This window comes from Streptopelia decaocto, assembly GCF_964273445.1.
Source record: "Streptopelia decaocto genome assembly, chromosome: 22".
NCBI lineage: Eukaryota > Metazoa > Chordata > Aves > Columbiformes > Columbidae > Streptopelia > Streptopelia decaocto.
The window spans coordinates 2,161,323-2,175,891 of NC_138677.1; the positions used below are offsets into that span (position 1 = coordinate 2,161,323).

Genomic DNA, 14,569 nt, shown 5'->3' on the forward strand with positions numbered 1-14,569 from the left:
AAATACAATTAAAGCCTAAGAATACTGAACGCAAACAGAGCCAAGTTTTGCTTCCTGGTCACACAAAGACTCCCATTGCTGTCAGCTGAAGGAAATCACATTTCTCAATATCAACCCAATTTACCCCATGTTTGGGTGATAAAACAGCCCTGGATAACTGAATGTGGAAAGAAAAAAGAAAGCTATTTGCCTGAAGCAAACTTTTTCACTCCCTTATCTGTAGCACCGTTTCTAAAAGGCTTAGAGTTGAAGGATACCAAAAAGAGTGATATCAGCATTGCCTCAAGCTCAAAATATATGCAGGTCTTTTCCCCAAAACTCATATGGGGCATTAAAAATTATTTATTTCCCATCAGTTTTCATTGCTTGGTTTCCAGACTGAGAGAGGCTGTCTGTCCTGACGGGCAGGGTTGAACAAAGAGCTTTTCAGCTGCGACAGGGAGGGCTTCAAACAGGCTTTGAGATAAGTTTGCAGAGCAAAGTCAATGCAGATCAGACTTCCTTGTCCAGTCTTGGCTTAACAACTAACAACCAAAATTTACTTCAGTCAAACGCCAAACCTTGGTATTCCACTCACCCCAGGGATACCAGAGAATGAACCATCTCTTACTCAGTTCTTGTCCATATTCACCATTTCTCAAGCAGGGCAAGAAGCTGCAGGTGCAAATTTCCCCATGGTACAGGGAAAAAAAAGTACTTAATTTTCTCCTGAAATATCTTTTTGACCAGTTCTTATTCAACAATCCATGTGGGGTCCCAGGGCTCTCAGGCACAATGTCACCTTTCCATTTATTTTGTTCATGTTATTCTTTGACTTTAATAAGGTTCTTGTGAGATCCCCATGGGACTGTGCTAACCCAACGCTCAAGGCAAAGGGCAGCTCCACCTCATAGCCGCTGGCACTAAGACTGGACTAAAACATGGTATGGCGCAGATGCTGCCAGTTTTAACAGATCACAGCTCAGATGGTAACACAGGTCACTACTAAAAACATCCATTCCTAGAGGTAATCCCTGCACATTTCACAGATACCAGTGTTTTTGGTGGCAAGGGACTTGGTGACACCACCTCAGAAGTATGAATGAGCATACAATATGGGCGATGCACACAAAACCCAAGATATTTTTCAAGTGCTGTAAAGCAGTATTGAATTCTGCCTTAAATGTGTCTTCTTTGCCTGAAAGAGTGCCAAAGGACCAATGCAGCCCAAAATATCCACACTGAAGGAGCTTCATCTAGTTGCCTAAATAAAGGTGTCTAGCCTGCTTGCCATAAACTTGTCCTTCTGTTTCCACTGACATCAGTGTTTCAGTTGCAAAGAACACAAACAACCAAATTTGCAAGTTCTACTAGTCTGACCATATTTGCCTCTGCCTAAATAATCATCTTACCATCCTTCTGATCTTGTTTTTATGTATGTTGTGCGACGCACATAACGTGCCTCTGAAGTGCATTCACCTACTGCTCAAAGCATTGCCAAATTTGAGCCGGATAAAGGATTTTATTAAAATAACGCTTTTTGCCATGTGGGAGTTAGGCTTGTCTTTGGGATAGAAGAACTTGCTTACAGGTTTTAAATGCTTTTGATAGCAAAATGAAAGCAGTTAGTAGCATGTATTTCATTCCACGTTGCTGCAGAGCAAGACCAGGTCATTGCAGAAGACTCAAAGACTTATCTACGTGTCTGTTCTTGTGTGGTTTTCTCCTCTCTTTTTTACAAGAATAGAAAAGGAGGGTGAGTCTGAGCAAGACAAAAAGCTTCACTTTGAAATAAGTGCACTCTGCAGATACCTGGAGGGTACCCAAGGGCCCTAAAAAGACCAGCAAGGTCTGGGAAGGCTCCTCTTCAGCCACCTCAGACAAGCTCCAACCTCTACTGGGGTCACTGGGAAGGGGAGAAGACAGATTTTAAGTCATGTGTGAGGTGGCAGATCCTTTCCAACAGCTCCACGTTGGGTTTGGAGGGCAGGAGCACACCAGAACTTCACAGACCTGCTCTCAATGTGCAGCCTGACAGTTCCTACTACAAGAGTCAAACACAACGGTGCTCAGCAGGATGAATTGGAGTTCAGCGAACACAAAGCCCTTAAGAGAAGACCTAATACTCAAAGTAATATAAACAGCCTGCTCTTTTAAGAAATGAGAGAGAAGATTCATAACCCCTCACTGGACGCAGCTGTAAGCAGGTGACACTGGCCCAGATGACATTACTAGCTGGTTGCAGAAGCGTTTTTCCTTCTTCAAAAAACTTCATGGCAAAGCTGTAGACTGAACTTACTAAGCTGTAAAAAAATCAATTCTATCCTGAGTTCTCACCTGCAGCCACCTTAGGCAAGTCCTGTTGCCTGATCTGTACGGTGTGTGAATCCCAACCTGCAGCGATGTGTCAGCTGGAACCCCATTAGTCCATCAACAACAAAGAGGGAATAAGAAAAACAACATAATCAAGAGCACTTTCCACTACCTAGGAGCATCCTAGCTGTGCTCCAATTCTGACATGTGGTGGTGGAGAGCACATGCCTAAAAATTACTGGCCAATGGGCAATTGAGAAGTACGGCTTTGATAAAAGCAATAGGAAAGACTGATGTCTCCTCCACTCCCTTCCCAAAGAATGGGATCCAGTTGTGCTTCCCCTCTCCTTCCACTGTCCTAATCCCTGTCTAAATGAGAATTCTCCACGCAAGGGCATGTGATCCCCAAACAACCCTGCCATGATGTGGTATTCTCTTCCTCTCCAATGCTGGACAAGCCCGGAGGTCAGTGGGGCAGATGGCTTGAGATCAATAGTGTAGAGCAGAGCTAGCTCCTTTGTCATTTCACCTATGATGACAATTTAAACTCATTTGGATGCTTTTTCATTGAGTGCTTAACACTGAGACTCGTGGGAAGATTTCAACTCCAAAAAGATTAAAAGTAACATGTAAATAATGATCTGCTCAATGTTAAGTTCTTGGATATTTAGGAGGTAAAAGAATAAGGCCAATTAGCCCAATTTGCAGTATTATGTCTATCATAAGCACTTGAATTCAGTTCAAGGCAACTTGAGCCAGAAAAAGGATAAGAAAGAATAAGCCCATTAAAGACCTGTAGCTAGCCAGAGGGAAGGTGTTAGTGGCCTCTAAATAGCCAGTTGCAGGCTAAATCTGCTCTGAGACAGTTCTCTTCCATCCTTTTTTGAAACATAAATCAAAAATACTTGTAAAAAAGAGAAGGGCAAAAAGGTCAAGATAAAGAGTGTGTGATTGCACACTCACCACTGCGAAGCAGTTGTTCAATGCATGTGTAAAGGAACGGATGAGCTGCCTGACAGCAGCACATCTGTACTCGAGAGCCAGAGCACGCAGGTGAGATCTCAACACTTGTCAGGAGAACTCGATCCCATTGAAATCCTGCCCATTTCAGCCTATGGATCATCTAAACAACCCAAACCAGCATCTTCATTCATTACACTGCAAATGAATTTTGGTCTGAGCTTAAGGATTTAAGTGTTCCTTCCAGCACCAGCCCATCTCCACACAGTCAGCCTGCTTGCTGGTTTACAGCCATTACCAAGACTGAGTAAATGCAGCAGCTTTGTTATCTCAGGGACTCTCCAGAGCTGCTCACAGGACAAATGCTCTAACTGCTGCTGCAGGACTAACCAGAAAGAGCCCTGGCACGGTGAAATACATTGCCAAGCTCCATAACACAGCTCAACACCCAAACAGGTGCTACACCCTCTACATGCAGCTGGTGGCCAGGTCGGGAACATCCTTACTGCCATTCCCAAAGCTGCTCTCCAAGAACCAACCAGAGAAACAACGCAGGCTGTTTCTGTTGTGTTGAGCTTGTATAGAGTTGAGGGATCACAACTCTATAACGGGCTGTGCACCTTCCCCCAGGTCACCTTCTGCCTTGCCAGATACCTGCACTGTCTAGAAATATTTAACTTCTCAGTGCAGAGATTGTCACTCACGACTTGTAAATTTTTAAGATGCTCAAGTTCCTAATTCCCTTTCAGAAATTCTACCTGTCACTAGCACACGGCAAACCTGTGGGATGTGGTGCACCTCAGGAGTCAGGGCGTAAGACAAAAAGGTGACCGATAGTTTGACTGGGGGAGAGGGAAGAGAAATGCATAATTGGCACCATCACCCTCGGTCCACCGCAATAAATTAACCCCCTGCAAGGCAGCAAGCGGCAGAGCGGCAACTTCACAGACCTCAGCTGTGATACATACACCATAAGAGACACAATTCCAGATCTCCTGTGTACAGCAAGGTTAAAATGCGGTTAAAATGGACTTGGAGTCGAACGTCCAAACTACAGATCTGGGAGATGACGAACATGAGATCCATTTGTTTGTAAACTGGTATTTCTGAGGCACAATTCTCGCTTCAGGGTGGGACTACTCAGCAGCGCATCTTTGAGCTCAAGGCAGAAAGGATCCAACCAGCTCCCGGAGAACAGCACTGAAATTCCCCTGTTGTCAGAGCCCTCTGCCTCGGTGCAGGAGCACAGCTGTGCCTGCTCCACCGGGATCCAGTGTCTGCTTAGGGGCGTCCCCAGTCCCTTAATTCTCTTCTCTCCAGAAACCAGGGCACAAGCCCTCAGTATTTCAGTGTCACCACCCTGATGTATTTACATGAGTGCAAGTGAGGGATGGAGAAGGGGGTTATTCCTGCAGACGAGAGCACAAGTTTTAGCTCAAGAGAGGTATTTTTGAATGTTTCAGTGTTTCTGCTGTCCCCATGTTACCCCTTCTCTCTGTCCCTCCTTCCTGATTTGATACCTGACAAAACCTCTGGTTTCCATCCCTCATACAGGGATCGGAAGATCTCAACATTGAGATAATAGGAGCACTGGACATCTTTGGTTCTTGCCCTCACCCCACAGCAGAGAATCATGTCCTGCTGCTTTCTCATAGTCCAGGACTTCTCTTCACCCTCCAGCCCTGACGTTACTGCTTGCAGCTGTAGACCACCTCCTCCTGCATGCACTGCTGGCACTCAACATAGCAACACCACTGCACTTGGCAGTGGCAAGAGAAGGTAACCAGCCGGCTCTGGGTGTTGTAGCCTCGTCCACAGCACATGCTGTCACAGTTGCCTTCCCGTGAGCAGGTCCTCCCGGCAGTTCCCAAGGAGTATTTGCTGGGACGACAAAAACTGGGGGAGTCTTCCACGTACACCAGGTCCGTAGAGCGGGGCGAAGCGGGGTGCTTGGGGGAATGGCCATGTCTCTGCGGGCCAGCCAGCTCCGAGTGTCCCACAGCATCATTGGTGGTGCTGAAGACCTTGACGGCATCATCATAGCGGAGCTTCAGCAGTCGTCCAATCTCGTGGAAAGGAGAAAGCTGCTTCCAGCATGTCCGGACAGCACATGAGCCAGAGACACCGTGGCACTTGCATGTGGTTTTGAGACCATTTTTCACAGCCTGATGAGGAAGAGAAGTGGTAGTCATTATCTGCCAGGACCATGAGCCTACCTTCCTGGGTAGAGGTAACCCCTCAGATTGCAGACAGCCTGGAAGTACTCCAGTTTTATCGGTATTATCCCTATTTTATGGAGGAGAAACTGTAATAAAAAAAAAAAAAAAAAACCACAACACACAGGGGAATGGCTACAGAGCTGACTGGTGAGCCAGAGAGCTGAGAGGCTGAATGAGGACAAATGGCCAAATACTGAATATTGAATAATTTTTTACTAAGCTTATTTGGAATAGGAGGAATAGTCAGCCTTGAAACTGAGTATGTCCAGCAGGATGGATTCCCTTTGGTGTATTCAAATCAAGACAGTGCTATAATCAAACAAGTAATCAAACTCAGTAAATAGAAAACAATGATAGGTCAATAGCCTGTAACATACGGGTCAAAATGCTTGATCTAATGGTCTCCCTGACCAAAACTTGGGACAGAACCAATACCTTAAGTAAATCGCCAGCAGATTCATAATTGATCTCGAGAGAGTCAAACCTTAATCTGCTTCACATGTCACACCAGCTCTGAAGCTCTTGCTGTTCTCAGAACTCACTGTGGCCGTGGTGTAACCCATGGAGTAATTCCGCCAGTCAATTTTACAGCTGTTACTGGGCTGCTGATTGCTGTCACTCAGCCCCTGACACCAGCAGAGGACACTGGATGCTACTCTGCCCCTCCAAACATGCAGCTCCTCACACCAGAGTTCAGGAGACTTGCCAGGGCACTCTCAGTACCATACAGTCCACAACCCACAGGTACATGTCTGATTTGGCAGTAGGGGCACTGGATACCCCTGTCACAAACAGCCTTGGCTAATCACAGAATCCAGGATGTCGGGGATTGGAAGGGACATGGAAAGCTCATCCAGTGCAATCCCCCCATGGAGCAGGAACACCCAGATGAGGTTACACAGGAAGGTGTCCAGGCGGGTTGGAATGTCTGCACAGAAGGAGACTCCACAACCCCCCTGGGCAGCCTGGGCCAGGCTCTGCCACCCTCACCAGGAACAAGTTTCTTCTCATCTTTAAGTGGAACCTCCTGTGTTCCAGTTTGCACCCGTTGCCCCTTGTCCCATCATTGGTTGTCACCAAGAAGAGCCTGGCTCCATCCTCCTGACACTCCCCCTTTCCATAGTGATAACCATTAATGAGGTCAAGGCTAAGGATGTGTTAGAAGACTTGCACTGAGCCTTAACTTCTTTCTAGGTCTGCAGCCGCAGCTCCTCACCTTGATGCCAACATTGGTGTTGTGGATGTCCACCTTGGCCCGCAGGTCTTTGCCAATCCTCTTCTGACCCAAGAATTTCTTCAGGAACTTGGTGCTGTATTTGAGGTTGTCTCCACAGACGCCCCACTGCCAGGCCTTGCGGTTCTCCAGGTCCGGGGAGTCGTCGCAGGTGCAGCGCTCCATGCGCCCGGCGCTGCAGGCGCGGGCCAGGGAGTGCGTGAGAGCTGCGGAGGACACCGCGTACAGGAAGGCGGTTTCCTTAAAACCTGCACAGGAGAAGGATTAGGAGACGGTAGGAGCAGGAAAGGCAGAACAAGGTGTTCATCCACCTCACTGGCTCTCCTAACTGTCTGTGAACTAAAACCAAGCACAACACTTAAAAATACAAAGAGATTAAACTCTTCCATTGCCTGCACACCATTCCTGGCAGATAAACTCAATATCATGAGTGAAGTAACTGGTGTGGTAACACCCCAGGTGACCACTCGTGAATCAAGGGATGGATGGCAACAGCCAAACAGTCCTGGGAAAGTATTCAATTGAAAAAAACAACAGTCATGTAACTCCATTTGTCCTTATCCTCACCACTGGTAGGTGTGAATAGACCACCACTGAAATAATGTTGTGGCTTAAATTCAGGAAATATTTAGTAGAGAATTAAAAAATATTTTTAAAATCTGACCCATTATTTTGAAATGTTTTTATCAGGAGCTGTGTTGGCACAATATAGTAGTGTTTCATATGGAAAGAGCACAGGTGGTTTGATTGGGAAAGGTTCTATGTTAAAGGGCATCTTGAGGAAGAAAGACAAACTCTCCCACACATGGCTGGATTTTCTGATTTCCCTGTAAATTACCTACTCCAAATGACTGTGGTGATGCTTTCTGAAGCTATTATCCTTCCTAAAGCAGGCTTTCCAACTTGGCTGCATTTGCCCTGAGGTATGTGACCATAACACACCATGACATTTTAGCCGGGAAAGAAAGTACAGTACCTGAATAGAAATTCAGTCTGAAGACTTGGGATCAGATAGGAATGGGTTGTGTTGATACAGTAAAAGGCTGCGCTGCCATTCAGTGAGACCTGGGCACACAGGATGGGGCAGACAAGAACCTGATGAAGTTCGATGAGGGCAAGTGCAGGGTCCCGTACCTGGGGAGGAACAACCCCCAGCACCAGCACAGGTTGGGGGACCTGCTGGGAGCAACTCTGCAGAGGGACCTGGGAGTTCTGGTCAACAACAGGGTGACCGTGAGTCACCAATGTGGCCGTGTGGCCAAGAGGCCAATGGGACCTGGGGTGTGTGAGGAAGAGTGTGAGCAGCAGGTCAGGGAGGGGAATCCTCCCCCTCTGCTCTGCCCTGGGGAGGCCACATCTGCACAACGGGGGCCAGTGCTGGGCTCCCCAGTTTGAGAAGGACAAGGAACCACTGCAGAGAGTCCAGGGAGGGACACAAAGATGCTGAGGGCTCTGGAGCATCTTTGTGATGGGGAGACACTGAGAGAGCTGGGGCTGTGGAGCTGGAGAAGAGAAGCTGAGAGGGATCTGCTCAATGGGATCAATATCTCAGGGTGGGTGTCAGAGGATGGACCAGACTCTGTTCAGTGGTGCCCAACGCCAGGGTGAGGGGCAACGGGCACAGACTGAAACACAGGAGGCTCCATCTGAACACGAGGAGAAACTTCTTCCCTTTGTGGTGCCAGAGCCTGGCCCAGGCTGCCCAGAGCGGGTGTGGAGTCTCCTTCTCTGAGACATTCAAACCCCCTGGGCCCACCTGTGTGATCTGTTCTGTGACCCTGCGTGAGCAGATGGGTTGAATTAGATGGTCTCCAGAGGTCCCTTCCAACCCCAACCATTCTGTGATTCTGTGATATGGCACCCTTGGCTCAACAGAAGTTCCAGAAAACCCTGACTGACACAAACCTGTCCCAAACCCCAAAATATTTTCCTTTGATTATTTACTTCCTCTCTTATTTAATCCAGGGGAAAATCTTAACATTTCTTCCAGAGTTTATTCACAGTATATCAAACTGTTAATAAGAAATTGCTTAACAAGTCCATAACTTAGGAAGCAGAGCAAGGAAGAGAAAGGCAACTGACTGATCAATAGATAAGACTGGCCAAAACAAAAATGTTTCAGTTGATGAAAAATAGAACACTTTCACATGGAAAGAAACACATTGAAGCAAACCAGTATTGCATAGTGGAAAATGCTGAATTTCCTTCCACATCAGAAGGAAACGAATCTGTTTTCCCCAAAAATGGAAGAGAGAGGGAGAACCACAGAGACCTGATCTAGTCTTGCAGTTAACCCTGATTTGAGCAGAGGTTGGAAGGGACCTCTAGAATTCATCCACTTCAACCTCAAATCTTTCCATCATTTTGTTCCCTCAAAGAACTCCCATTCAGCTGTAATAATAGATCAGACCACTGACTGCAGAGATCCGGGTGAAGTCACCATAAATCCGACCAGACAACAGGACAAAGAGCTCTTCTGATAGCTATCACTGAGAAGAATGAAATTTTGATGAATCATGAACATAGTGGAAAGGCTTCATTAGCAACTTCAGTACATACTTCACAGGAGTTCATTGGAATTCCAGAATTTTAGATGAAAGATCTAGCAACAGTATGGACAGAGATGAGAGAGTCAAGACAATGTGGAAGAGGTCAAGGAGATCAATCAACAAACTGCTTCCTATCTCACCATTTTAGTTGCTGTATCACTGGAACAAGTAACTTACAATTAAGCTTTCTGGTTGGTGATGGTCTGTAAAATCTTCCAGGGTACTGGAAGAGTAATGAAAAAATGTCACCAAATCCATCAAAAGTTTTGGAAAAGCTGATGTGGAACACGGTCAATACAGGTTGTGGTTATCAACATGATGTTCACGCATTTTTGAACAGTGGCTAACCTAAAAGAAGAATCTAAGAGAGGATAAGATACATTTGACATCCTAAATCTGAAAAAAATATTCCAGTAGCTTGTCTCCAATTGCTTACCAGATTCCCAATATCCTTTCCAACATACTGATACCAGAAGGGAGGAGAGCATTTTAGAAGCACTTTCCCACACCATATAAAGCCAGCAATACCAGTCAGCTCCACATACCCTGCTAAATCTGACTTTGTGGAATGCCACACTGCTTCTGCTATTTCTGACCAGTCATGGTTTGGTTTCTTCTGTGGCACTCCACGTAAGTGCTGGCCACATTTCAAGCCACTTGAAATCAGAGACCATTGCTTGTGGTCAGGCCACTGCAGACAGCAGTAACTGAAGATAACGAGCACACTTTCAGAACGGGTCCTCCGCACCTCCCACCTCCTTTCATGGCAAAGGTTCAAGGTCACCAGGATGCCAAATGTTTGTCTGAAAAGTCTAAGATGATTCCTTCTACTTTGTCGTAAGGGACTTACCACCATTTAATTGTTTAATCCCATGAGAAAAGGAAAAACTGGATGGTCCTGAAGTCTTTGTGGAATAACAATGAGCAACAGAGCTGTTGAAGCTGGATTTTCAGTAGGACATAGCAGAAATGAGCAGCAATCATCTCCAACAGCGTGATTTGAGAAGACCTAAGTGGGGGTTTCTCCATATGCCCTGCATATCTATCCTCCCACTACATCAATGGAGCTCTTGTCACCACAGCCCGTGGAGCTTGGAGCCAATGCCCGGTCTGTCAGGGTCTGGTTTGGGGATGAGTCACTCTCCTGACCTCATTGGCTGAGTTGCCAGTGATTATAATGAAATCTTAAGCACTCAGTGCAATGGGGAACATCTAAATGTGGATATCTTTGCTCATCAGTTTGATTGCAAACATCCAGCACAGAACTGAATTTCGAGACGCCGAAGCAAGCGAGCTCTACTCTGGTAGGACCTTGCACATGTCCAAGTCTTCCCCTGAGCTCTCTGGAACTGTTTCTCTAGCTCAGCAGCCTATAAATACAGAAAAGTGTTTGCTGCAATGGCAAGACATCATTCTGTGGTGTGGTGTGCTCTAGACCACAAGGAAAACTATAATAGGAGGAGTATAGCGATATGGTGATTATGCCAGAGGAAAGATGCTCAAGGTCAAAGATTTCTCAGTGCTACAGTAGAGTGCGAGCATTTCAGAGCAAGTTGAAGACACATCTCTCTGGGAAAACAAACAAACATAGAGCAGACCAGAAAGCTGTAGAGTTGTAGAAAGGTTTAGGATGGAGGGACTTCTTGAGGTCTTCAGTCCAATCTCCTGCTCAAAGCAGTGCTAACTCCAGTGCCAAAGTAGCTCAGGGCTTTGTCCATCTGAGTTCTCAAAACTTCCAATGATGGAAATTCTACATCTCTGGGCCACTGGTCCCATGCTGTCCCATTCCTAGGTTCCTCATAACACCAGTGAAACCACTGCTCCAAGGTCAAAGAATCTGACAAACATGAAGCAAAGAAACGGATTGATTGAGGGAAGGATTATTGTAGAGCACCCATTTCTCAAGAAGGATTTTTCAGAGTAGCTGGATCTGTGCTGTCTTTGCTATAGTTATTTATTTTCCCCAAATCAACATGTTGTTTGAGATCAAATACCGCTTACTTGACCGCCGGCAGCAGTTGACTGCCTCTGCGGCACACCTTGGAAACCAAAATATCATCATTGCTTTACAAGCTTTTAGAAAGACAACAACTGCCACTGTGCAACAAGAAGTCTTGAAATACCCGTCCAGAATAGTTCTAAAACTACCTCTATTCACAGATTTTTAAAGAAGTGGAGAAGGAATATAGAAGGATTTTGCATGGATCAGTGAAGAGCTATAGCCACCATAAGTGACTGCAGTAGTCACAGAAGGATTGTAGGTTATGCAAAAAGAGATTTCCCGTTGTATCCAGAGGAGTGTCAGTGTAAAAGAAATGGTGCGGACTGTGAAAATAAATCTGGCATTCCAAAAACTTACCAGAAGCATGCAAATGTAGGGAAAAAAATGGTGGGGACATGATATTTTTTCTCCTCTTGCATTCATAAGACCACTGAAGACTGTTAAAAAGCGTGTGTTTTTCTTTATATTTCCTCTAGGACTGCGGCAATATGGAATGACTTAATAATGTCTAAAACTCTTCATCACTACTTGGGTGAAAGAAACCTACTCCGTTCTCTGACCAACAATTTCCACAGCAGCAACAAAACAGCAGTAGGAATATGTAAGAAACAGATCAAAAGCGGCAGCTGAAAGTGTTCATGTTCTTTGTGGAAGAAACTAACCTATTTGCAATTTAGAGGAAAATAAGAACTAATAATTGCTTCCAGCGAGCTGTCCTTTCATATAGGAGAGGTATCTGGCATACTTTTGTGTATTAAATCATCATTTGATCCTTAAGATTGTGTAATAAAAGTTTTCAGACAGTTATCCTCATCTGCCAAAACAGGTTTTAAATTATAGGTGATATTTTATTTTGTCAGTCGGGAGTCCATGGAAATGTTGAGGCATGCCACCACGAGATAATTAAATGTTTTCAAGCTATTTGAAGATGAGGATTATTCAATTGTCATTTTCAAGTTCTTTGAGGCTGATGAAGGTACAGATGTCAGAAAGTCACTCAAAATTATCACAAACAGCTTCTTCCACAGTGGGCTAAAAAATTCACAGCAGTCTTAAAATGAGGTAAATCTCATCTTTTATGTGCTGGTTTACTAAAATATTAACTTAAGATTTAGTTTAGTAAAATTTGAAAATTTTAAATGGAAATGTTAAAAAACTTCAATCCAAATGCAAATTAAAATCAACATTTTTATCTCGTCAAAGTTAATGTTGGCTTATTCGCCCCCTTTTATTTAAGACTTTACACATTGTCAAAGGACTGAAACTCAATAATACTAAAGATTAAAACTCAGTAAATGCTACTAAACATTATTGAAGAGCTGAAACTCGGTAACAGGCAGTCAGGCATTGGATGAGGACATGTTCAGCAGCATGTATGTGCAAGCTCTGGGAACTTTTATAGTGAAATAGTTTCAGAGTCTGTTTTCATTCTATTTTTCTCAAATTCTTATAATTTGAAGGATTTATTATCCCCCCTCCTACCTCAAATATAGAACTTACAGACCATTTTCTTCCTCTAAAGCCTTCTGTGAATCAGAAGCCAGCGTGTCTTCTGTCCACTCTGTCCAAACTTGTGCAGAGACTCCAAATATATGCGAAATAGTCTTAGGAGATATTTGCAAACATGCACTGAAATGCCTTAATGGTGATAAAAAGCTGTTTCAAACAGTAAATTAGGATTAAATTCTATATCTGAAAACAATGGGGATTTACATACAAAAATATCCAAAGAGCTAAAAAGAGTCTTTTCTTAAAATGTCCATTGACATAACACACTAACCCTTATTTTTCATGGCATCATCCCAGATTGCCAGAAAAGGAAAATGGTCAGCCCAGAAAACTCTGCTCTTGGAGAAATATCCACAAGTCAAAGGCATGAACTTCCTCTACTTTTCAATGTGTGACCAACCATGCAGGAAAGATGAGGACAAGGCATATTTTAGAATCACAGAATCACAAAATCATTTTGGTTGGAAAAGACGCTCAAGATCATCGAGTCCAACCATAACCCACCCCTGTCCCTGCCCCATGTCCTGAGAACCTCATGTCCGTCTGTCCAACCCTCCAGGGATGGTGACTCCAGCACTGCCCTGGGCAGCCTGTTCCAATGCCCCACAGCCCTTTGGGGAAGAAATTGTTCCCCACATCCAACCTCAACCTCCCCTGGCGCAATTTGAGGCCGTTTCCTCTGCTCCTGGCGCTTGTACCTGGGGAGCAGAGCCCGACCCCCCCTGGCTCCAAGCTCCTTTCAGGCAGTTCAGAGATCAGAAGGTCTCCCCTCAGCTCCTGTTCTCCAGCTGAACCCCCCAGGTCCCTCAGCCGCTCCCATCACACTTGTGCTCCAGCGCCTCACCAGCTCCGTTCCCTTCTCTCCACTCGCTCCAGCATCTCAAGGGTTTTCTTGGTGTGAGAGGCCCAGAACTGCCCCCAGGATTCAAGGTGGGTCCGCACCAGTGCTGAGTGATGCAAAAGGGCCCAAACTGCACAGCTCCCATTCTCAGGTGAAACAGACAATTTCTGCATTCCCTGGTTATTGCCCCACTTTGCTTAATTTGAGATGCAATTTTCAAGGGCTCCAGCACCAAGCAAGAGTCAATACTGCAAACAAAAGACTACCTTGTACCTCGCTTCAGCAGGCTGGTCCGTCCCTCCAGGCTGCAGTTCCAGCGCTCGCTGCGGAACTGGTACTGGCACTCCATGATCCCCAGCCGGATGGCGTCCCGCAGGGTCTCCGCCAAGCCGGGCTCCCGCCGGCAAAGCCTCTTCTGCTTGCGGGACAGCTTCAGCAGGTCACACTGCTTCACGTGCACCTTCCCCTGGGCAGAGCTTGCGGAGGGACCCAGGGATGGGAAGTGGGTCAGAGCTTCCTTCCCAGTCAAGCTGAAAGAAAGCAGAAAAAATTGAGAGTTATTGAAGATGGCAGTCATGGGAGAGAAAAGGTGATCAGAGGGAAGATGGTCAGAAAGCCGCTGCTCAGGGTGCTTTACCAGCTCAGAAGATTAATCAATACAGATTGATTAGCTCTAGTATCCCATCTACACCACACACCAAGGCGAATTAGCAAACTAACACTGTGAGGAGAGAGAAAAAACACGCGTGTGTTGTCACCAGCAACCTCAGGTGGGAGGTTTTCTTGACTCCATGAAGAGGACATGTTTGCGTCCCTCCAGCTTTGATTCCTTCACAATACATTCACCATCACACACAGAGATTTGCTTTACTCAATGGTGCTGCAGGTCACTGTATGTCACAACCCTGTCCTAACTCCATAAAGCACAGAATCATAGAATCATTCCAGTTGGAAGAGACCCTC

At 45.5% G+C, this 14,569-nt stretch overlaps 1 protein-coding gene across 1 annotated transcript; it reads right to left on the reverse strand.

Moving 5' to 3' along the window:
* Window positions 1–4,940: 4,940 nt before the first annotated feature.
* Window positions 4,941–14,019, reverse strand: WNT9B (Wnt family member 9B; the record flags this gene model as incomplete). The annotated part of the gene is made up of 3 exons (XM_082070839.1): window positions 13,880–14,019; window positions 6,688–6,953; window positions 4,941–5,417 (listed from the first exon to the last, which is right to left on the reverse strand). Exons 1-3 carry the CDS (start codon window positions 13,953–13,955, stop codon window positions 4,941–4,943), a joined length of 819 nt encoding a protein of 272 aa, XP_081926965.1. The 5' UTR covers window positions 13,956–14,019.
* Window positions 14,020–14,569: the final 550 nt, after the last annotated feature.